Source organism: Urocampus carinirostris, chromosome 12, assembly GCF_059441175.1.
Source record: "Urocampus carinirostris isolate Australia breed hairy pipefish chromosome 12, RoL_Ucar_1.0, whole genome shotgun sequence".
NCBI classification, from domain to species: Eukaryota; Metazoa; Chordata; class Actinopteri; order Syngnathiformes; family Syngnathidae; genus Urocampus; species Urocampus carinirostris.
In genome coordinates, this window is record NC_142360.1 from 19040270 (window position 1) to 19066047 (window position 25778).

General features: G+C 37.2%; 1 protein-coding gene across 15 annotated transcripts in view; it reads left to right on the forward strand.

Moving 5' to 3' along the window:
- Positions 1 to 25778, forward strand: part of dock7 (dedicator of cytokinesis 7) — an 86350-nt gene that overhangs the window by 25871 nt on the left and 34701 nt on the right. For 6 of the 15 annotated variants that reach the window (XM_088350453.1, XM_088350454.1, XM_088350455.1 and 3 more), the window contains exons 19-34: positions 51 to 137; positions 1595 to 1826; positions 2667 to 2831; positions 6012 to 6181; positions 7236 to 7328; positions 11495 to 11584; positions 13490 to 13585; positions 13675 to 13815; positions 14516 to 14629; positions 14974 to 15141; positions 15428 to 15567; positions 15761 to 15930; positions 18068 to 18246; positions 20329 to 20511; positions 21619 to 21778; positions 25541 to 25637. In XM_088350453.1, the coding sequence (XP_088206579.1) occupies positions 51 to 137; positions 1595 to 1826; positions 2667 to 2831; positions 6012 to 6181; positions 7236 to 7328; positions 11495 to 11584; positions 13490 to 13585; positions 13675 to 13815; positions 14516 to 14629; positions 14974 to 15141; positions 15428 to 15567; positions 15761 to 15930; positions 18068 to 18246; positions 20329 to 20511; positions 21619 to 21778; positions 25541 to 25637 (2285 nt within the window). The remainder of the gene's footprint in view (positions 1 to 50; positions 138 to 1594; positions 1827 to 2666; positions 2832 to 6011; positions 6182 to 7235; positions 7329 to 11494; positions 11585 to 13489; positions 13586 to 13674; positions 13816 to 14515; positions 14630 to 14973; positions 15142 to 15427; positions 15568 to 15760; positions 15931 to 18067; positions 18247 to 20328; positions 20512 to 21618; positions 21779 to 25540; positions 25638 to 25778) is intronic. The other 9 variants (XM_088350457.1, XM_088350460.1, XM_088350462.1 and 6 more) reach the window with 4 other exon arrangements.

Here is a 25778-nt window from a genome sequence, read left to right on the forward strand (position 1 = left end):
TATGATACAGAATTGTGACAAACTAAATAAAGTTATATTTGTTACTTAAGGTTCCTCTGCCAGGCATGAAGTGGGTGGACAACCATCGCGGGGTATTCAATGTGGAGGTTGTTGCTGTTTCAAGTATTCATACACAGGTAATCCAAACATTTAGTCTAGAGCTGTAATAACATCATACTGTCATATCTCTTATCCCAAGTACCGGTCTCACCATCTGGCAAAAGTTTATTCTTTGGCCTAACTGTATTGGCTTTGTTCACTATGAGCTCATCTTTATGTGGTGAAGGTGCTTAGAGTGAGGTGGTGTGTACTCTCATTGATTTATTTACTCAATGACTCTGGACTATGTATGTGGAGCAGACACATTTGCTGCACCAATACCCTCGTCATCATTGCGTCTGCAACTTATTCAAAGCAATTAATTAAGTGCTGTTTATCCCAACCCCTCTCCTACTGCTAATCCGTAAATCCAACAAAAGTCAGCGCAGGGCCGCCTACCTTTTTGGTTTTGACATAATAGTGTTATCTCACGAGCTTTGTCCTCTCAAAGTGGGCATGCCATCTGTGAGAGATAGCTTACTATGTATGTATAATGTATGAAAAGGCTTGTTCACTCCAGTTATTTAAGTTATAACTTTTGTATGAATGTTCAGAGTTGAATCTTAATTGCTCCACCCCTATTAGCCTTTTCTAGATTAGTCTAGTTCAAAATCCTTCATTATTCTTTAATATCTTTCTTTTTAAATGAAACACATTTTTAAGAAATGAACTTCTCCATTTTAATTTTTACAAACACATTATGTAATTGAGATAAATAAATAGTATATAAGGTATCTATGATGTGAAATTGTTTATTTAGCTGTTAAAAATATATATATTTTGTTAGAGATCCGATAGAGTTAGGCATTATTGTACTTGGACATTCAAATTAACAGCATAAGTAAAATCATGCTTTGAGACAATTATAATGAGGTACTCTTCCGAAGCCAGTCTTTTTTTCTTGATATATGTTCCATTTTACCAGTGAATGCACCGTACCCATTTTTTGGTGATGACAAACTCCTCTTTTAAAAAGAAAACTGTTAACCTGCTGTGTCTGTTAGCGTGCTACTCCATACCTCAACATCATAATTATGACCGTGTTGATTGATAGATTTTCATAGCCAATATGGTTTTTGACTGTGGGCGAACGTGAAATTTGGTTCCTCTTGAAAATTTAGCCTTTCATTATTAATTTATAGGATGTCTTCTATCACTCCTTTCAAGCAATCTTAAACGGTGTATAGAGAACATGTATTTGTTTTCAATGGGATTTCTCAAGTGCTGGGAACATCCACAAGCTGTGGACATGCTTTCCTCTTTCCCCTTTGATGTCCAGATGCATTAATTAAAACCCACATTACCCAAAACCTTTGCGACAGGAAACTCTCCTACAGGCGTTCCTGGCACCCTCATTTTAGACCAAACTTCTCATTAGAGTCATGGCAGCATGCATAATGCCAATAACTTTGAAGCACTAGCTTTGTCCAATGTTTTCTATGTTTCTGTGCCCTCACTATAGAATGTCTGGATATATCTTGCTCTCATTTTCTAGGATCAGTATTTGGATAAATTCTTTGCATTGGTCCATGCACTTGATGAGCACATGTTCCCAGTGCGGATTGGGGACATGAGAATCATGGAAAACAACTTGGAAACTGAACTGAAGTCAAGCATAGGAGCACTGAACTCTTCTCAGCTGGAACCTGTTGTTCGATTTCTTCACCTCTTACTTGACAAGTTGGTTTTACTTGTGGTCCGACCTCCAGTCATTGCTGGACAAATTGGTATGGTATTTTGTCTGTCTGACACTGATTAGATATGCACTTAAATTTATGAAAATATTACATAAATGTACGTGTATGCAATATTTTAATTAATAGTGTACATCAGAGGTGTCAAACTCAGTTTCACCGCGGGCCAAATCAGTATAATGCAATTATTTTTGCTTATGCCCCCATTTTGGTTTTGGAAGGTAAAAATCTTCTCACGCTTATATTTTGTCCTTAATGCACTATGTGGAGGCTGAATATAAACAAAACACTTAGCCACTGAGAATGCTGCTGCCCCCTACTGTACTGGGTGTTCAATTGCACTTGGTTCTGGGAAAGTCAAAACAACAACAAAAAAAAGTTCCCCAAAGTCAATTATGCCCGTGCCCCCCTCGACGGGGATAATTTATTTCTCAATTTGAATATTTAACATTTATGTAAAAACACTGCCATGTAGTGTCGCTGAGTTGTCACATGGATATGGTAGGCGACAGGCATTGTGGGAAAGCACTCTGAACTAATTAATTATAAGATGCATTTTAAGCTCTTGAGGGCCACATAAAAGGATGTGGCGGGCCACATTTGGCCCTCGGGCCATGAGTTTGACACGTGTGCTGTAAATCATAATTTTGATTTTTTTAAAACATTAAAACCATATGTAAGTAATTCAGGAAGTTCATTCTGCCGAGTGCTTGATTTTTCTCAATGTTTATAAGTAATTTTAGATTACCACGTATACTTTGAGAACAATAACTGACTTTTGTGTACTGTATCTGTATATATATATATATATATATATATATATATATACCGTAGTACTTTTGTCTCATATATTTGTCCTTGTGTGAATTTCAGTCAATCTTGGTCAGGCATCATTTGAGGTTATGGCAGCCATTGTGAATAGACTTCATAAATATCTGGAAACCAGCCAGGACATGCATGGCCGCAACAGCCTGCTTTCATCATATATCCACTATGTCTTCCGGTTGCCCTGCAATGACCCAAACTCACAATCACCAGGTATTATAATAATCTTTCACCTTGAAATTTGTAGGTGCTCTTTGCCTACCTTGTTTTCATCTTTCATCAAAATTCAAAGTTCTCTCTACGATTTCCATCAAAGTGTTTACTTTTTTTCCCATATAAACATTGCTTTTGTTTGCCTTACATGTCATCAAATAAAAAAATCAAATAATCCTTTACAGGTTCAGAGGGGCAAATAAGTATTTAGCAACCACCAATTACCAAGTCCTACTTGAACATATTAGGGAGGCCTGTAACTGGAAACGATGAGATACAGAATGTGGAAAAAACCCTGAAAATCACATTGTTTGATTTTCAAGGAATTTATTTCCAAATCATTATGTAAAATAAGTACCGTATTTTCACGACTATAAGGCGCACCGGGTTATAGGGCGTAACCCCCAAAAATAGTTTTTGGTCCTATATTTTCCATACATAAGGCGCACCGGATTATAAGGCGCTACGATGGGAACGTCGACAAAACAGTCAGATAGTTCAGTCAGACTTATTACCCCCTTAACATTCCGAAAGCTTGCAAAGAAGCAAATACGTGTCTCACACATGTACGGACACAGTGTCTGTACGAGGTCACCAATCACTCAAATGCATCGTTCCACATATCATTCGGAAGGTTAAAGTCTTGGGATTCAAGAAATGCCAACCATTTCTTAGTTTCTATTTTATTTTTCGCTGGTAACTGTGAGGACAGCAAAGTAAGAATTTTATTGTCCAGGGAAACGTGGTTCTTTACTGTGCATATGACAATAAACACTTTGAATTGAATTTAGTTTAAAAAACGACTCATCACAGAAACATCAAGATCCTTCTAAAACAAGATACCGGGAAAATATAAAGCCTAAGTTCTCTTGCAGCCATCACGTTCAATAATGTTACGCAACCATGGTCTTCTTAGAACCGTGAGTGTAGTAAATCCAGGAGAGTAAAATAATTACAAATACAGACTTGTAAAAAATGTTTTCTCTATGCCGTAGTGCAACCCGATGTGTGATTCACATTCATCTTTTTCGGCCAATTGCAGGCTTTGTCCTGCCTCTTTCAACTCATTATCGGTATAAAATACATCTAAAACCTCAGTCAGTCACACTCATACTCTACTATAGCTACCAGAGAGATAAAATTGACAAAATGTTAGACCTGCAACAGGTTGGGAAGACTGAATCTTCAATAGGTAAAACGCTTGGTGTAAAGAAATGAACTGTGGGAGCAATTATCACAAAAATGGAAGACATACAAGACCATTGTTAATCTCCCCCGATCTAAGGCTCCATGTAAGATCCGACCCCGTGGCGTTAAAATGATTCAAGAGAAAAAAAATCCTAGAATAACAAGGGGCGAACCTAGTAAATAACTTAGAAAGATAGTTCCACAGTAACAAAGGCTACTATCAGTAACACAGTGCGCCACCACAGACTCAAATCTTGCAGTGCCAGACGTGTCCGCCTGCTGAAGGCACTACACATCCAGGCCCAGCTGCGGTTCGCTAGAGATCATTTAGAGAGTCCACAAGAGGACAGAGGGAATGTTTTCTGGTCAGGTGAAACCACACTAGAACTTTTTGGTAGAAACACAGATGCTCTTGTTTGGAGGAGAAAGAATACTTAATTGCATCCGAAGAACACCTTACCCATTGTGAAGCATGGGGTAGAAACATCATGCTTTTGGGCTGTTTTTCTGCAAGTGGACCAGGACGACTGATCTGTGTATAGAATGAATGGGGCCATGTATCGAGAGACTTTTAGTGAAAATCTCCTTCCAACAGCAAGGGCATTTAATATAAAACACAGCAGGGCCTTTCAGCATGAAAGTGATCCCAAATACACAGCCAGGTCAACAAAGGAATTGCTTTGTAAGAAGCATTTCAAGTTCCTGGAGTTGCCTAACCAGTCTCCAGATCTATACCCCATAGAAAATATGTGTAGAGAGTTTAAAGTCCGTGATGCCCAACGACAGCTCCAAAACATCAATGCTCTAGAGGAGCTCTGCATGGAATAATGGGCCTGTGTGAAAAGCTTGTAAAACTTTGGCCACTGTTATTGCATAAAAAGGGTACATAACAATGTATTGAGATGAACCTTTGGTATTGACCCAATACTTATTTTCCAACATGATTTGCAAATAAATTCTTTAAAAATTAAACAAAGGGATTTTCGGTTGTTTCTTTTTGACATTCCGTCTCATATTTGTTGTTTCCCCATGTTGACATTTGCAGGCCTCTTTAATATTTTCAAGTGGGAGAACTGGCACAATCAGTGGTTGACTAAAACCTTTTTTGCTCCTCTGTATGTATGACGTTTAGTGATATATTGAAGGTGTTTTGTCTTTCCTATGTACTTCACTTAAAGCTGGTTTTATACATCTCTCCATTTTCTGCCCATCTTATCATCACTAGGGTCACGGGGAAGCTGGTTGTAATGGATGTCATATTTGCGAGATTCCATTTAAAGTTAATAAATGAACTATTAAACTTTACGATTAATTACTTAATACATTTCTATGTTAATTTTTTTTGTATTTGCCAGTAGTCTCTGCAATACCCGAGAAAAAAAGATCATGTTGACCAATCCAAATCTTCTCTTTTGCATCTATGAACAAATATACAGGACATGCATATATCCACATATATATGTTATATTTAATTTGTTTTTTGTCTATAAATATATATAAACCATTTAATCAAACTAGTTTCAAAAGATTTATAATTAAGGAAAGGTAAAATATTATCTTCCCTTTTTAGGCACACAACTTGATATTGTGCATTGTAAAACTCCAAATGGACTAGAGCTAACTGAACTTTTTTCTGCATAAAAATTGACAAATAAGATTAATATACAATTTAAAATAATACATTAGTACAGAAAAATGTAGCAGGCTATCTGAATGTTGGCCTTGTGTGCAGTACACATTAATGAGTCATAGAAAATATATCATTTATATTTTGGGGGGGGGGTGATACACAAAAGCAACACTTGGACAAAGGTGGCACCAAAACAACAACATTTCATAATTAGTACTTTATTTATTCACCTTTTATATTCATTTTATATATTGTTATAGCTGTAGTTTGCCTAACCCTGTTCTTGGTAAATGTAATTTCCAATTGTAGTAACTAAAATGGTATCACTCTAAAATGATATTTTCCTTTATGTGTCGTCTCAGGCCCTGGAGGGCTAGGAGGTTCTGTTCACTATGCCACAATGGCTCGCTCAGTGGTTCGACCAGCCAGCCTTAACCTAAACCGCTCTCGTAGCCTTAGCAACAGTAACCCCGACATCTCCGGTACACCTACCTCTCCAGATGATGAGGTTCGCGCTATCATCAGCAGCAAGGTAAGCACTCAAAAAAGTGAAAACAAGCAAAATGTAATTTTCGACCAACATTAAAGGGGTTCAACATTTCTTTACTGAAGCTCATAATGTCTGTTTGATATGTTCCCACTACACGTATCTATAAATGGATATGTACCAGAAAGGACATTATTGTGTCCTAGTAACTTTGTAATCTATTTCAGGTAAGTTATTTTTCAGGTGATTGCACTCATTTGGTACTCGTTAGCTCATACCTGCCTTACATGCGCCCAATGACCCCGAGGTCACATTATCAGCATGTACACTAGACATAGTGTGTAAACATAAGCTTGGACATCTTATCTCTAACTGCTGTAACAGCAGACTGACATGAGGGGATTTGTGGTTTAAAATTGTGTACTGCAAAATTTACACAAAAATTTTTCCCTGTTGGCAAAATGAATTGCTTATTTTAAGTGTATTTTTTCACATTTAGAGACACTTGTTTTCTGGTAAAGACAGGAAAATATCCTTAATAGGAGCAAAATTGGATCATCTTGCAGATGGTAGATTACATTAAGGTTATCTAGCATCTGCTGGATAAGATAGTTTTGCCTAGAGGAATTTCAAAGATGTTTTTTTGTATCTTTTAAGAAATTAAAGAAATATATACTCAAATAACCTAAAACAAATTATACTTAAGGTGTTGAATGCGTATTTTATAATTTTTAAAGAAGTTTTGTGGGTTTGTATTATTATTCAACCTATATTTACATAATGTCAAACCTATATTTATTTGGACTAAATTAAAAAAACACTTTTGTTCCTAAATTTTACGCTTCTACTGCCAGTTATGAGCAGGGACATGACTTTATTTTTATACAATAGCTATATATAGACTAGTTCTCAGATATATAGGAAATATTTTTGAGCCCAATTGTTCGTGTTACTCAACTGCTTTTTGGGGCCCTTCATTCATCACTCTTGACCTCTGAACCTCTTTAACATGTGATTCCTTGCCTCCTCCTGTCCCATGCTGCTCGCTTGTTGCCTTGCTTCTTGCCTGCCTTGTGTCCTTTGACCTTGGCACTCCTAGGGTTTAGACCGGTCCAACTCCTGGGTTCACACCATGGGCTGTAAGAGTGCCCCTTGGGGATCCAGCCCTGGGTCTGCTTCAGAAACCATTCAGGTGGTTTTATGAATGCCTGTTCCTCCACTTGCTACTCTTTAAACAACCTTAACTTACCCAGGAAGAATACTGAAATATTAGTGGATTGTTGGTGTTGACGGTTCGCTAAAATAGTTATTAGTTTTTATCCCATTGGACATGCTTATCAAATGTGTGTTGTTTTACCCACCATTAGTAGTTTCAAATTCTTATAAATGGTAACATGATAACAGTTACCTTCTATTTGCCCCACATGTTGGCAACATCAACAATTCCTAAAATTACAGTACGCTACTATATCCACAATCACCCGCCCAACCCCTATTATCTCATGCATGGATTTTGCAGTTACTCAACCTGCCTCACACATAAACTGCATTCGGCATGTATTTACAGTGTTTACTTTGTCCACATTTTATGCTACATAATATGAATTCAATCATTTTTCCCCCTTAAAATTCTACTCTACAGCAGTCTATAAAGACAACGAAAAATATGTTTCTGAAAAAGTTCTAAAGCTTAAACAATCAAGAAACCACTTATACTTATTCACAGATTTTGCCATTAAGCTAAAAATTGAGCTCAGGTGCATTTACACTGATCACCCTTGGGAATTTTCTGTTGGAGCCACCTCTGAAAAATTCAGTTGATTTGACATGATTTGGAAAGGCTATACCTGTCTGTACGAGGCCCCATAGTTGACCGTGCATATCAAAGCATAACCACACAAAAAGGTCAAGGGAATTGTCTTTTGACCTCTGAGACAAGATTGTCTAGAGGCACAAATCTGGAGAAGGGTGTTGCTTTGAACATCACAATCACCACTTTATCATGTCAAGTCAAGTCAAGTCATTTTTATTTGTATAGCCCTAAATCACGAAGAGTCTCAAAGGGCTTCACAGATTGTTACACTATATTACACAAACTATTTTGAAACATTTCAGAACTATCACAACTTCACAGAGCTGGCAGCCCTTATTAACTGAGCGATCCGGGCAGAAGGGTTTTAGTCAGCGTTTGACTAAGAAGGACAAAAATCTCTACCACTATTTACCAGTAAGGCCATCATGGTATAGTGGTCAGACGGAAACCATGTTTTAGCGAAACGCACATGGCAGCTAGCCCGAAGTTTACTAAAAGTCACCATGAAGGACAAAATCAGCCTGTTAGATGAACTCTTTGGCATGAATGAAGAGCAGGTATCACTGATCACCAGGCTTAATACAATCCCTACGGTGAAGCATGGTGATGGCAGCATCATGCAGTGAGGATGTTTTATTCTATTTTTGTTAATTGGATTTTTTATCACAAGGGATACAAACATAAAACAATTTCAGCTTTTACAATTGCAATGCCACATCCAAGGTAAGGATATAATATAAAAGAAATATAAAAGAAACTAACAAACCGACCCAATACACGGACAGCAACAACAACAGCATTTAAAAAGAACAAAGAACACAGAAAGGCAATCACACTCATAAGGCACCTGAATGCATTTTTGTAAGAAAATCAAATCAAATAAATAAATAAATAGATAACCTTGCGTAGCACAATATACATGAAGCTGTAAAGTCAAGAGTCCATTGAGTGACTTGGAACATTCATCAAGAAATTACACCAGACTGGTTAATCAATCTGGGATAACTGGAATTCATTTTTCCAACATAGTTAAAGAAACTTGACCATCTTGCGTAGAATATATCCACAGAGTCCTTAATTTATTCCTCATAGTGTGGGAAGGTGGGGGATGGCGATTTTTTATGTTAGTAAGATCAGATAATGTGCGAATAAGGCTACAAAGGCGATGATGTCTTGTATGGTTCCTGGTAGTTTCAAAGTGTTTAAAGAAGTATGTGAGGATGTTTTTCAATGGCAGTGACTGGGAGACTAGTCAATATAAAAGAAATAATGCATGCAGAAATAGACAGACTTTAAGGATGAAAACCTGTTCCAAAACATTCTTGATCTCAGACTCGAGCGAGTGGCATCATATTCAAAAGACTTGAGGCTGAAATTGCATCAACACAGGATTAAGCAAAGACTGTAAATACTTGTGGTTTCTTTTTTTAATCCATTATAAAATAAGGCTATAACATAAAAAAAAATGTCAAGAAAGTTAAGTGCTGTGAATACGTTCCGGATGCACTGTAAATTCAGTGTCTAATCTTAGATAAACTGAGATGCCCCACTGAGCCTAGTATGTGTGTGTGTGTATATCTATCTATCTATATATATGTATATATGAATACTTAAAAAAATATTGTGTAGAATTCAATATTTGTACTTGTAGCACCCTTGTGCCACGTATTCCATCTAAAGTACTTATTATACGCAATATAACTATAGCGATTAAAACCTTTGGTATGAGTTTAAAAAAAATTGAATTCAGTATATTAGAAAGTTTCATAAAAGATAAATCAACTTGTAGTCTTTACTCCAGTCTTTTTTCTACAAAAGGGTATTTTTTTATCATGGGGTCACCAAATTTTCTAAAGTTGAGAGGTATTTCTTTGTTGCTGATCAGTACAAAGGGCTACCATTTTGATGTGCATTTCTGAAATACCAACTTTTATCATGTTATTATGAAGTCGCTTTGTGATTATTAGGATTAGGGATGAAATAGGCTGAAAAAACACAAAATGTCTTTCTCGCAATAGGACTAATTCTCAAAAGATGTTTTCAGAGTTAGTATAATAATATTCAAAAAACACATAATATTCTCAATCTAAACATTGGGTAAAGGAAGAAAAGAAATTATTTTTGTGTAAACACAAATGCTTTTTAAAGCTAAAGATGAGTTTTGTTTTGAGTTTTGTTTTGTTTTTTACATAACGGCACCAATAATGTGTTTGTTAGTCTAGTATAGGACAAGTACAAAGGAGATTTCATGGGATGCCAGTTCCATATTTGTACTCACTGTTGATTTTTGTTTTGACTATTGCATCATTGTCACTATCGGCCCATTATGTTGCTGTTTTTTTATTTCCACACCGTTTAGTGCTGTAATCTGTTTTTCTAACCTTTAAGATTTAATCCAAGAGGGGGCTCTGAGAAGGGTTAAGGAAGGGATGGAATTTATTTTCAGTTAACATTCCATACATATTTAAAAAACAAATGGAGATGCACGTTTTTCACATCACAGTATGTAATTGCCCTTGATCAAGATAATGATTTCCTATGCCTGTTAGAAAACAGTTGCAGTACGACCAACGTAATATACTTAGTATGAATTTATATCGCAATGACACATCAATGTTGCGCTAATCAGTAGTTCATTAAAGGCTACCTTGTGCCTGCCTACTATTATTGGTGACCCCTGCTTAGTTTACGTCCACCTGAATGTAGATAAGCTATCCAGAACGACTTTTATGTATTTGGTTATTGATTTAAATTGAGTAAAAATTCTAAATTTTTTGGTAGGAGTGCAAAGAGGGTAAATAAAATATGAAATAACAAACATACCACACAAACATTATTGTTAGGTATTCTTCCCTAGCCAATTCGCCAATTGCTCCTGCCTTAATTTGACAATTTATTTTTTAATAACACCACCCCCACCCCCCTTGTTTTAGTTAGTTTCTGGCATATACCTTAGCTTCCCTCCATGACTTCCTATTAACCCCTCATAACATCCATTGTGTCAGTGTAGCATGGAATTCTTTGTTGTGTGTTTGTTAATTCGTCTGCTTCACTGTCCACGTTGTGTCCTGTGTTGTTGCACTACTACTTGCCAAAAATCTGCATCTTTTGCTAAGTGTAATGATCAGAGCCTGGCCCACTACTTTTGAAGCATGCAAGCAAGCTTTGAACTTTTGATTTGAGGCTGCAAAACTTAAGGACCTGAATGATGATGATGGCACAGAATTTGGAAGGGCTTAAAAGGGCCAAACCCAATTAGCATACCCAATTGCATTTGTGAAAGCAACGTTGCATTTTGTACGATTTAAGAAGAAGTATATATCTAGTCTGTGTAGAGTTACGAAATTTCCGTCTAGTCCTGTTTGTCATTGTTCTACATCTACCTGTATATCTAGACATGTCTACACAAAACAGTTGTGTGTTTGTGTGTTTTGTCTTGTGGACCCGGACACCTTTTTTTCTATGTAGAGGAAAAGGTGAAATCTTCCACTTTCGTTGCTCCTCCACTAACTTTTGTTGTCACGTTGCATTCATTCCACCCATAGGCCATGGAACGCTGTGGCAATCGCATGTCTTCGCACACAGAGAGTTCCAGTTTCTTGCAAACTTTAACAGGACGGTTGCCCACAAAAAAGGTAGAGCCACTTGCACTTGCCACGTATGTTATTTGATGATGTTTCCCCATCACATACCGTCACTCCGCGTAATGTGTTCAAGAATGGCAATTGTTTGGGGGGCTTTCTCTCTTTCAACCAAGGTAACAACATTGCAATTTTATGCTGGTGGCACAGTGCAAGAGTGGTCAGCACATCTGAGTTTAGAAGGTTTATCTTCACCTTTATATTGTGAAATTAGCACGTCTGTCCGAATAGTCCTGCTTCTTCTGTCATTCCAAAACTTTCTTGAACAGGTAATCGATGACTAAACCGTCTCAAAGGGTAAATGTGAAGGTGAATATTTTCTTATGCCTTGTGATTGACCAGCAACCAGGCCCTGTAAACAAAATACATTCTGTATTTTTCCTGTTCTCAAAGTCAGCTTCAGAAACCTACCATTCACTCTTGATCATGATATTAATGAGTATAAATGGTACAGATTAGCGGTATCAAACTTATGGGTCCAATCACGCCCTGCTGGGCCCTGGAGGCCCCTGCTTCAACACAAAAGTTTACAGGGACAGTGTGTATTATTAAATGCCTCCTTGTAGTAAAAAAAATAAAAAATATTATTTAAAAATAAACATATGCATGAACTATGATATATTAACTGGTGCATACTTTGAAATACTTGGAAGTCGAGAATTTTGTATTTATTTTACAAAACATTTGCCTCAGCTAGAGGGAGCTGACATTGTTTCCGTCATCTTGCTGCTACGGGTACCCCAAAAAAACAACACCATGCCAAAGGCTGGCCCCCAAAAAAATGAGAAGAAAACTTTGGTCACTTTGAGTCTCCGTAGTTTGCTTTCTACTTAGCGCTTTTCAGCACCTGGTTTACATTGCACAACACATACAGTGACACCTAGTGATCACATAACACACACTGTACCTTCAATCTAAGGGCAGCCCATGCAAATGATGGCTTTTTTTTCTGATTGATTGATTGATTTACATATTGATTAATGATGTTTTTTTTATTTTAAGATTTTTACTTGTGTAGCATTTTAAAAAATTATATTTGAGAACAGTAGAAAGTTCTGGTCAGCGCTTTTCTTGTAAAAAAACACGATTTGGCCCACTCTCACTCAGACCCGAGCTCGGTGGCCCCCGAGTAAATTGAGTTTGAGACCCCTGGTATAGAGATCCTGGGTTCAGTTCCCACTACTCAACAATCCAAAATTGTGCATGGCAAGTGAAATTTTGCCATTAGGTATGAGTATATATGAACGGGTTGTCTGTTTCAGTGTACCCTGCAACCGTCTGGCAATCAATCCAGGCGGTCCCCTGCCTTAGTGTACCGTGCAAATGGTAAAAGTGAGAAAAGTTCCATTTTAAATACAGTCCAAAACCCCAACGTAACCTCCAAAAATCTGAAAAAGGAAGAGTTTATTGGAGCACATTTAAGACATGCACGTACTTAATGAATGAACTGCCTAAAAATGCGATCATGACTTTAAGACAGTAAATGGCGGGAGGGAGCAAAACAGTTTTACTTTTGAGTAACATGGCCATGAGAGAGAAATTCAAGTAAGTGGGTTTACTTTTTCCTTTCTTTTTTTAATCATGGATGTATCTGAATATATAAATTGCAAATAATCTTTTTATATCAATTCCAAAACTACTGTTGTTATTCTCAAATGTAATATGATTTTAGCACACAACAATTGAATAGATTGTGAATAGTTACTACCATACATAGCGTGCTTGCCTGTTGTTGGTAAGCCTGCTTTTCATAAACATGTCTAAGGTGTGATCTTCGTATGAGCTTTAACATCTCGATTATCTAATCCAAACCTAAACACTGTGTTTTTCCTTATTACTTTTCAGTTATGTCTCGTTATTTCATCCACTTTGTTGCCTGTTTGTTTCTGCTCTACATAGCTCTTTCATGAGGAGCTAGCTCTTCAATGGGTGGTGAGTAGTGGAAGTGTTCGGGAGGGAGCTCTACAGCAGGCCTGGTTTTTCTTTGAGCTTATGGTAGGGAAAAACTGACCTTATTAATGTCAGTTATAATGTTCCTGCCTTGAGATATTCTGTGTTTATGCTTGCAAAAACCTGGACTACAGGTGAAGAGCATCATCCATCACCTCTACTTTGCTGAACGCTTGGAGTCACCCAGGAAGAACCGATTCCCCGAGCGTTTTATGGATGACATAACAGCGCTAGTCAGCACCATTGCTGGTGACATTGTATCACGTTTCCAGAAGGTAATGATTGTAAAATACATCATTTCAGATTTTTTTTTATTCGTGTATTTCATTTCCCATTTTAAAATTATATTTGAAAGATGATGTTCAGTTTTTGCAACATAATTTTGTCACGTCCAGGACAAAGGGTAGGCCCAATCGCATAACGTTTCTCACAAGTTTATTGAGATAGAGAGAGGAAGGGCAGCACCCGGGATCCGGTGCTCGCTTGATGCTGAGAGCAAGTCTCTCTGGCAATCGGATTGTGATCCGAATACGGTAGTGGATCTTCCGTAGCGGGCGTAGCGGTGTCAGGGATGGGAAAAACAGGTCGATAGCCGGGACAGGAGAGCAAAAACGTGGTCGGGGTCAGAAACGGGCCGTTAGCCGGGACGGGAGAGCAGACGTGTTTGGAATCAAAACAGGTCATAGCCGGAGACAAATGGGGAGATCAGGAACGGAAAGGTGGAAAAACGGGTGCAAAAATGGTATAGGCGGGAATCAGGGTCAAATAAGGTTTGCCTTCCATCAACAGAGGTTCGCAGACGGACTGACAGCCGGAGAATGACAGGACTGTCACCAATGCCGCACAACGTTCACAGGCACTCAAATAATTAATTGTTCTGAATGCCTTTATTTTTATATATGTATTTTTTTGATCTTTCAAATAATACGAATTGTTCCAATAAGTTTCACTAAAATCTTCACTTTTTTTTGTCAGGATCTAGAGCTGGTTGAGCGACTCAATACAAGTCTTGCTTTTTTTCTCAATGATTTGCTGTCTGTCATGGACAGAGGTTTTGTCTTCACCCTCATCAGGGCATACTGGAAACAGGTAACCACCTACTTCTAACCAACCTTTTATTTTGATGGTAAAAATGTTATTTCAGTGACCATGTATTTGCAATTCGATAAGAGTGTTCAACCTTAGTTAGTAGTACGTATGTAGTCATTTTCCTCAAAATAACTTACATTTTCTAACTAGAATTGAGATTACTAAAATGTAATGAAGACAAATTGTAATTTATTCTCCAGATTTAATTCTATATTTTTAATGTATACAGACTTTCCTTATTGACCCAAAGTGGTTTTACTTTGTAATACCTCTCAGACCTCTACATTTACTGGATTCTTTTCTGTACCAGGTTTAATATATTGCCATGCTTTGCCTCCCAATAGGTGTCCACAAAGATGTATGCGCTGCAAAACCCGACCTTAGAGTCTCTGAGGCTGGACTTTTTGAGAATAGTCTGCAGTCATGAACACTATGTCACCCTCAATCTGCCTTGCAGCTTACTCACGCCACCTGCCTCCCCATCTCCGTCTGTTTCTTCAGCAACTTCACAGGTCAGATTTAAAAGTTGTGCAAACTTGCATACGTTCAAACTTATTGAAAGTTAATCACCATTCAGAAAACCATATATTAATGTTTGTTTATTGGTTAGAAATTGAGTATCACTATTTAATCCAAATACAAGTACTAAAACGAATACAATCACTATAATAGTCAATCAAGAATGTGTCTCTTGTTTTGTTACAATTGAAGATTTTACATAAATGAAAAAATAATTAAACACGTTTGTTATTATTTTTTTGCATACATGTTTGTACTATTATTTTTCTCTTTTCGCAGAGCTCTGGGTTCTCCACAAATGTTCAGGACCAGAAAATAGCAAACATGTTTGAACTGTCTGTGCCCTTCAGAGAGCAGCATTTTATGGCCGGGCTTGTATTGTCAGAACTGTCTGTGATACTTGATCCAGAAAATGAGGGGTTCGTAAATTTACATTTCATCTTTATAAGAGTATATAAAGTAAAAAAACATTTTGAAGATGATTGGAAAATAATTCAGGAATAGAAATCCAATATTGAAATGTTCTTAAGTTTTAAGTTATAGTGATTTGAGATGTTCTTACATTTGTGTTTTCTTCTTAAGTACGTCTATATATTTTTGTTTTTTTAATAGGATGTTTGGTTTGCATAAAAAAGTGGTTAGTGTTGTGCACAACTTACTGTCCAGCCATGACTCCGACCCACGTTATGCTGATCCGGAGGTTAAGGCAAGAGTGGCTATGCTATACCTTCCTTTAATCGGCATTGTAATGGAGAGCCTGCCACAGCTTCATGACTTTACAGGTAAGAAGTAAGGTTATTGTCTAAGTATATTTTTGTCAGAGGAAATGTATTGCCTAAAGTAGAGCACGTGGTCAAGAGTTGAGTGAAATATTTTCAAGTAATGAATTGAATCATATCTGTTGACTTTTTAATTTAACTTTGATGTTAGTTTAATCCAAATCTTTCTTATAGTGTTCAACTATTTGCCCATGTTTGAGTCAAAGGAAACGATTTTTCCCCCACCTTTAACCCCTGTGGTTTGTCTGAACAAACATGCAGATGTCATGCTCTCTTGCTCTCACTCAACCTCTTTTCTATTTTTAGCTTTGTTTCAAAGCAGCAATTGTACTTCAAACGAGTGCTTCTCAGCAAGTAAAATGGGTCACTTGACTTTTTGCTCTTTACACATTGGGATTTCTAACAGTGTTTTTATGTATTCCGAAGACACAAGTTCTATGCACCTTTGATTTATTGTCGTTTCTTTTTTTATTGTAAACTAACACGAACAGAATAAATTGCAAAATTACAGTTAAAGGTGCGGTGCGTTATTTGAGGTGTACTTAAAAAAGCTGAAAGTTCAATACATTATATATTCAGTATATGTTAACATTGGCCAACTGAGTTCTAAAAGCACTTATGCCTTATTTTCTACTAGACCTATCTGCTTTTGTCTTACTTTTAGCAAAGCTCTTTGGGGCTGAACACATTAGGTTGGCAACGGGGTAGAGTGTTGGAGACTGATGTTGTGCTCATCAATGCACTTTTTTTTTAAATTTGTTAGTGTTGCGGGACAATTGTGAAAGTACAGACGCTGCCCTACTTACGAACTACTTATGAAAACCGGTAGATACGAACATTTTTTCGGGATGTTGAAAAATACCCGGACATTGCTGTAAGTTAGATTTTGTATTGTGTGCACCTTTTTCCGAGTCCAGGACAGCACTATAGTGCTTCTTTCCGCCGCTACCGGCGTGTGGCGCTGTGAGACCTCACCCATCAACCACCCCAAAGAAGAAATCCGCTTCCTCTTCCTAGTTCGTGCGTAAACATTATATACTGTATATCCAGCGCGCTAAGAACTTTGACATTTTTATTTTTTGTTTTTATTGGTGTTGAGCCCTTTCTTTTAAAATGAAAGTGTAATAAGAAAGCTTGATGCGGTTGAAAAAATGGTTGGATCACTTTTTTTCGGTCTTGAGGCTCATGTAGGTTTTAGATTAAATGAAATGAAATGAAATGATCTGCATTTATATAGCGCTTTTTAAGTCAATGACTTCCCAAAGCGCTTTACAGTGTGCTTCACATTTCCCAATAGCGGCCTTGTAGTGCAGCCATGTAAGACGCTGACCTGCTTATTGGGGGTATTAGGGGTTCAGTGTCCTACCCAAGGACACTTCGACATGTAACACGGACAAGCCGGGATTCGAACTGGGATCCCTAGATCCCAAGACGAGCGCTCTACCTCCTGAGCTACTGCCGCCCCAAGATCAGGGGGTGGTGTAATAATTGTGTGTGGTATCCAATAATCTGTGGTCTGTGCAGCCCATTGGGACTATTTGTGACTAAGGGCTATACAAATAAAATGACTTGACTCATCTTCCAAAAGTAAGATAAACTGATCTTTATTTATCTTTATAGAGCATATTATTTTATGAAATGTTTGTTTTTTGGTACAAAACAATACAGGTTACTTATACAAACCTTAAACATACAAAATATAGCACTGAAGCAATTTACGAACACATTCAACTTACTAACTATCGTCCGGAACCTATCTCGTTCGTAAGTAGGTTAGCGTCTGTAATTAAAGGCCTGCCTCAACTACAGTCCAAACGCCAACACAAACCCTAAGAAAGATGAAAATATAAAATTTATATTTGAACTTGTCTAAGAAATGCACGTACCTGGTCACGCATCATGAACGAGCTGACTCACGCTGCAATGAAGAAACAAGTCAGAAAATGGTAACGAGTAGCTAAGTTCAAAATTCTAAAATTGAACAAATTGAGAAATAAATATAGTAATACAAATATAATATATTCTTGTAAAAATCAAGCTTTTACAGACAAGACATATCCTCTCAAGTCCTGGTGTCTTTTGCTTTTACATTGTCGAATGGTTTATTTACTCATAACTTTCTTTACCTCTTCTCTGCTAGAATCCCTCAACCAGTGGGGTCGATCAGGTGTTCCCCAGGGCACTACAGTCGGCAGCAATGGTGAAGATGCTGATACAGAGACAAACAGCATGATTAACCAGACTATTGCCATGGCCATTGCAGGCACCACCACTACCTCTCCAATATCCAGACCAAGCAGCTTCTTGTTGAATTCGCAGGTAACCAATACAAATAGCACACATTTCATTCTGTCATGGGCGTCAAATTGGTTTTGCTAAGGGGCCACATGGCAGAATAACTCACGGGGACCGGACTGGTAATTGCATAAAAAGTGTGCCTAAGCTGAAGGGTTGAGGATATTTAGGAGGCCTCTAATTAAATTACAATTATGATTCACGGGTGTAAAATTGATTATAAATCGATTATTAAAGCTTTTTTTCCTCAACATTTATTTTCCTTCTCTAAAATGTTATCTTCTGTACTATCTATCAACTTTATATTTAAACAAAAATTGAATGCATGTAACTACAGTTTCTTTAACACAGGGAAACTTAGACATACTAGAAAGTGACAACAAATACAGCCCCATGACCCCCTCCCGACCCATATAAAAATAATATACTTTATGAATTTTTTTAAATACCCCTTTGCATAACACTAAAAAAGAAAAAGAAACTTGGAGTTATTTACTGGAACAGAAAACATATTAAATGCATCTCAAAATCGAAAATAATATAGAAATCCGTGAACTATAACCATTTTTTGACTGACTGTGTCAAACCATATTGGTACTAAAAATTGATAAGAGATAAAAAACAATTAATAATAAATCAAACTGATCACCAACTTTAATTCAAACACAATATATAAAAATGCAAATTAAAAGTATATAATTTTAGTGCAGATAGTTTTTATATGAAAATCATGCCTGGATTAATGGCTGCAACAAGCACGTTTTGCAAAACCCACACAGCTTTTCAAAGCGGTATTGAAAGCAGGAGACAGCAACTCTCAGCTCCTGGTCAATGATGCTGAGAACATTCACTGGTTTATTGAAGTAAGGATGCGGGATGATTGTATTATTAGGCACGGACCTAAGTTTGGAATTGGTGGGGACCAAATCACAAAAAAAGCATAAGTGAAGTACGGGAAAGACAGTGCCAATACATTTGTCCTTTGTGTCAGCGCTTCAGGAGAAAACATCATTTAATCCTATCTGCAATTTTTGATTAATCGATTTTTTTCTAAAGTGATCACATAATATTGGTGGGGACAAAACAAAGATGCCTCAATATCAGTCATGACAGGTCACCTCCGTCCATGGCAAATTTTACGCATTTGTTCGGCACGTTCAAAAAATCCTAAAAAAGCTCATATGGCTTATTGACGTAATTGGGGTGTCATGTCATCAAATGACTGGTTCATTGATTTTGATCCAGGCTCTCTAAGCGCACCAATATTTTTTCTTGTCCGTAGTTATGCTTTGTCAAATATCCTCGTCTTGGCTTTTTGGAGGAGACTTTTCTCCATTTTGCTCCCCCTGTCTTTTCATCCCAGTTCAATATTTTTCTTAATAGTGTAACTTGAGAATATGCTACACTTCGTATCAATACTTCCCACTCTGTGCAGAGCACTAATGCTGAGTGTAAACAAAACGTATTCGCGACAAGTGCACACTGAATGAAAGCGCTACTGCCCACTAATTTATTGAGGGTGCATTTGCACGTTATTCATGGACAATTAAAAAAAACAAAACAGAGGTCACACGACTTCCCTTAACGAGGCCTTGTTTCCCCCTGGGTAAAAATGGTAGTCAGCAAATACAGCAAATGTGGGTGGTTTTCTTTGTGGGCGGCACCTGGCTTTGGCGACATCCAGTAAACATATTTAAAGCTGAACGTCATTGTGTGACGTGATACGGCTCATTTTTCTCTTGTACTTCTCAGCATTGTCTTGCAGGCCGGACTAAATCCGTTGGCGAGCCTGCCAGACCCGTGGGCTGAATGTTTGACACCTCTGCTCTAGTTGGCAGTAAAATAACAGAAGTAGATTACCGTTGTTGTGTCAAAAAGCAAATGAAAGCAGTCTTACAAGGTTTTGGCCAACTTACATGGCTGGTGTCTGCATTATAAGATGTCATGTTTAATGGGGGTCTTACATTTTTCATTCTTTTGGACATTAAAGAGAATTTTTAAACAATAAATTACAATTAACAATAAATAAAGGATAACAATAATCTCTTGGCAATAATGTACATTGTCCTTTAATAACCGTTTTTAATTTCTCCTTCTTTTGTCTAGGCGAATCGTCAGCATGGAAGCTTCTCAGCTGAGTCAAGCCGCAGTCTGCTCATTTGTCTCCTGTGGGTGCTAAAAAATGCAGATGAGCTGGTGTTACAAAAATGGTTCACTGATCTCTCAGTCTCTCAACTGAACCGCTTGTTGGATCTGGTCTACCTCTGTGTCTCTTGCTTTGAATACAAGGTGAGGTATCTTCACATTTTGCCCTGCACATTAGGGTGGATTTACACTGCATGAATCAGGGATTTCTCCGGCTCAAATTGAGGTGGTAGTGGTCCTAATCAAAAATACAGATGACCGAGGTCAGTACGAGGTTTTCGTATCGCCTTCCTATTGTGGCTGATTTAGAATGCAAAATGAGTAACTAGAAACTATGCTCACCCAAAAATATGTTATTTAATGTAAGCCAAGGTAAAACATATGTGGATTAAAAGGATTTAACAATAATGTGTCCTTTTTGGGCGGCCTCGCAAATCGGGCATCTCCAGTCCCACCCTTAGTCCAGGCCTTGCTGCAGCCAGGCCAGATGCCATTCCTCACTCAGCAAAACAGTGGTCCGGCCACCCTTTAAAACCTCACTCCTTCAGCGTGGGGCTGGACCCTAAAGTCCCCACCGCCCATCACGACTTAGTGTCCGCCTCCCGCATCTTTATGTTAGAATATCTGCGAGATTGTTCTTAAATTGAATTTGATCTGGTCTTGAGAAGTTCTTAAAAGTCTTAAATTTGAATTGAGAAATCCTGGGGGAACCCTGATGCTGTATATGCCAGCGATGTTGTATAACACGAATAAGTCCTCTTGTATAATTTTTTTTTTTTTTTTTAATTAAATTACTTAGGCATCAGAAGGCGAGTGCCCAGACCTCAGTCACGTAAATAAATGAAGTGAACATGTTTGGTTGATGAAAGTTATCTTCTGCGTCAATGATTGCTGAAGCTAGAGTAGGATTTAAATAAAAAACTAATTATAAACAAGTATGTTCAAGCATGATGTGTTAATGAATTGGCATTTCATATATCTTAAAACTTAATAATTGGTCAATCAGTGCATTTCCAGGGCAACAACTTAACAGACTTTATATGTTCATGTCTTGGCCTCTGAATTATCTAACAATAAACACTGCTCTCTCCTTCTGCTGCTCTCATTTGTTTTTACATGTGTCTATTCCTCTGCATGTTGTATGCATGCCTTTATGCAATTAATACTGCTCTTCTTCCTGAGTGCTGCGCTGCAAATGACTTTCCTGACATTTTCTCTTTTGCCACTCACCCTCAACTTCATGGATACAAGGCCCATGTTGTGTTCACCATGCAGGGCAAGAAAGCATTTGAACGCATGAACAGTCTGACGTTCAAAAAGTCAAAAGACATGAAGGCCAAGCTGGAAGAGGCCATCCTGGGTAGCATCGGCGCCAGGCAAGAGATGGTTCGGCGGAGCCGTGGACAACTAGGTAGGACTGCAACACAACTTCCATCCATCCATCCATTATCTGCACCGATTATCCTCAGTAGGGTCGAGGGGCTGCTGGAGCTCATCCTAGCTAGCTTCGGGCAGTGGGTAGGGGACATCCTGAACTGGTTGCCAGCCAGTCGCAGAGCACACAGGGACAGACAATTCGCTCACTCATTCACACCAAGGGACAATTTGGACCAGCCAATTAACAGAATGTGCATGTTTTTGGAATGTGGGAGGAAACCGGAATGCCTGGAGAAAACTCACGCAAGCACAGGGAGAACATGCAAACTCCACAAAGGAGGTTCGATCTTATGACCTCAGAATTGTGCCGCACACGCGCTAACCACTGCGCTGCCCTGCAACACAATTTGTTTTTTAAAGTACCTACCGTGGAAAATGAATACAGTGGGACCTCGCTACTTCGCGCTTCGACGTTCGCGGATTCAGAGCTTCGCGGGCCTAAAAAATAATAACAAAATAAAAAATAAAAAATGAAAAATAAAATATATATATATATATATATATATTATATATTTTTTATTTTTTATTTTTTTTTGAAGGGGCATCGCTACTTCGTGGTTTCACGTTCGCGGGTTCAGAGCTTCGCAGGTCTAAAATATAATAATAATAATAGAATAAAATAAAATAAAAATATATATATAAATATATATATATACGACCCTACTGAGGATAAGCGGTACGGCTAATGAGATGAGATATATATATATATATATATATATATATATATATATATATATATATATATATATATATATATATATATATATATATATATATATATATATATATATATATATATAAGCATTTTTGAAGGGGTGTCGCTACTTCGCAGATATTCACTTTTCGCGGGTGGTTTTGGTCCCCATTAACCGGGTCTAAAAAATAATAATAATAACATTTAAAAAAAAAACATTTGGTCCCCATTAACCGCGTTAACCGAGGTCCCACTGTATATTTATTCAAGCAAATTTGCAAATTAATTGATTTAAATGTAGGCTCTCCAAAAGTATGTTTTTGGCACTGCTTTTCGTGTAGTACTAAACTCTATCGAAATTTGTATTTGAAAACAGTAATGTCATTTTTGCCCATAATGCAGTTTACAATTCAGGGTTCCTGTGGATCCTTGGAAAGTCTTAAAAGGCATTGAATTCATCATTCTAAAAATAAGGCCTTATTTGGCATTAAAATGTCTTGAATCCAATTTTCGAAAGTCTTAAAGATGTAAACCTAACAATAAGATTTATGTGTTTAGCAAAAATAATTGTTTAAAGCATCATGATAAAAATCCTTCATGAATGTAGATTTTTTAGGAATTACTGTATTTTCTGCACTATAAGGCACACCAGATGATCCCCCTCTCCCTCAAAAAAATGGCTTTTGCCATGTATTCTCCATACACTATTATGTGCTACAGTAGGAATGTCAACAAAACAGTCAAATAGGTCAGTCAAACTTTATTAACCCCTTAACGTTCCTATTGAGGAGCAGATACATGTCTCAGACAAGTACAGACACTGTGTATTTCTGTCATCCTTAATAAATTGAGCGACTTTGTTTTTTCACTTTGGCTATCAAACACCTTAAGTTAAAGAAGAAATCTCACTGCATTTTCCTATACAGCTGATTGATTGACATTTTCATTATTTTCCTCTGATCATATACAAAGTTATAATGCGTTTAAAATCAACATCTTAGGTAACCAATTGAGAAAAAGAAGGCGAAAAAAGAGTTGACAGGAAAAAGCCGGAACTCATCTGGATCCTGTCCCCAGGACAATCAAAACAATTTTCTTATTAATCATGTCATGTAGATAGAAAAAAAGTCATTAAAAAGAACTCAGCCAGGCTGGGCTAAAAAGCATTTTCATTTAAATGTTTGCTTCTTAAGCGTTGCCTCATAAGTGGAGTTCATTCGAATGAATTAATTCATTGAGTCCCTACACTCTATCGATACAGTTCAAATTACTGCTGCTTGTGGTCTACTTGAAGTTTGCCTCACATACTTTGAGATTGTGATAAAATTCAAATGTACAATTTATTCGTAATTTCATCAGCATTTCAAAGATTCTTAGCCCTTTTTGACAAAACGTATGGGCTGGTTGGAAAATCATGCATTACAAAAATGGAATGAAACTAAATATAGTGAATTTTAATATGTTTATTTTTTTGTATTCTATGTTTTTGATTTACAGTAATCCCTCGGTTATCGCGGTTAATGGGGACCAAAACCACCCACGACAAGTGAAAATCCGCGAAGTAGCGACGCCCCGTCAAAAATGCTTTAATTTTTTTTTTTTTTTTAATTATTTAATTGTTTTATTATTTTTTAGACCGGCGAAGCTCTGAACCCGCGAACGTGGAACCGCGAAGTAGCGAGGTCCCACTGTATTACCTTTTGCAACCTTTTAATGAATTAAAGCTTATTGTTGTTTTTTTCTTAAGACGTTTACTTGCACTAGTTTGTCAAACAACATCATGTATGATTAAAAAAATGTCAAAAATATATATTCAATAGTTCTTTGCACGATTGTCATCCAAAATATGTTGTGACAGGTCTAAATTCATGGCAGCAAAAGAACACATTTTTCATGTTTTCATCCGTAGGCACGGTTGGCTTCTCATCTGAAACTAGTAATAGTGGAAACAGTTAACGAAGTACACTGTTATAAAACAATAAGTGTGGATTGGAAGTTTTTCGGGGAAAGATCATTCAACATATTTTATTCATTCTTTCATTTCTCAACTGCTCTACCTCACAAAGGTTAGGTGAGACTGGAGCCAATCCCAACTACCTTTGGGCAGTGGGCAAAATTTATTTTGGACTACATGTCAGCAAATTTGAGCTTAGAGGCAGACAATTACACACACTCACCATTTTACCATTATGAGTGATACGAGAGATTGGGAATAGTGCGTTTAGAACTATGGTTAACTTTGCTGTTATTGTTGCTATATTCATTTCATAACTGTTATTATTAATATTATTACTATTGTTGTTATTATCATTGGTGCCGCAGTGATGTTTGGTGACTAGTGGCATTATGACGTTGAGGGATTGGTACTACGAAGATTAGTGTATAAAATATGTGACTAGTTTTATTATTATAATTATTGATATTCGACCTATGTAATATGAATATCCATGAGACTTTGTTATATTAGACACAAGAGGAGAAGAGGATCTGTAAAATGTATTTAATTGGGAAGATGAAGGGGTAGGGAAACTAAGCATCTGCTTCTTACTACCCCTTTTCGAACATGTTATATAACATTATTTTGGTGTTGAGTTATTTTTTTCCTGTTTTTATTTTTATGTTTGAAATAAAGTTTTCATTCATTCATTCATAGCTAGTGACAAATTGTACAGGCCAATCAACCTGCCATGCACCCAAGTAGCCCTGGCTAAAACCTGCACACTCCATACAGTCAGTGGGATTAAGCTTGGGATCCTACAACTGTTAGGCAGCTGTGCTAACCAGTCATCCATTGTGCTGTTACATGTTCAACATCATTTATTTAAAAAACAAAAAAACAAAAACAACAAATATCTAAGTTTTTGTTTTTGCATTAAAATAAATTATTTGCAATTGGGGGTAGTCTGTAGCTCTGCAAAACCTTTCATATTACAGCTTTACATTAAATCTAACTTTAGACCTTTACAACTACGACCTAAAATCTAGCTTCCTGTGCTTCTAATTGTTTAAACAGGTAATTGTGTTTTTCTTTTTCTCTCCCAGAGCGTAGTCCTTCAGGCAGTGCCTTTGGCAGTCAGGAGAATCTGCGGTGGAGGAAGGATATGACCCACTGGAGACAGAACAGTGAAAGATTAGACAAGTAAGTTCTTGGTTCACACCAATTTCATCAGACTGTTCTTACATCAACAAGGCCAACCAGACGGGCACTTCATTTATTTTGCAATCTTTATGTTTTTGTAATATTTTCCAAATAAAGGCTCACCTCTATTTTCGACTGTTA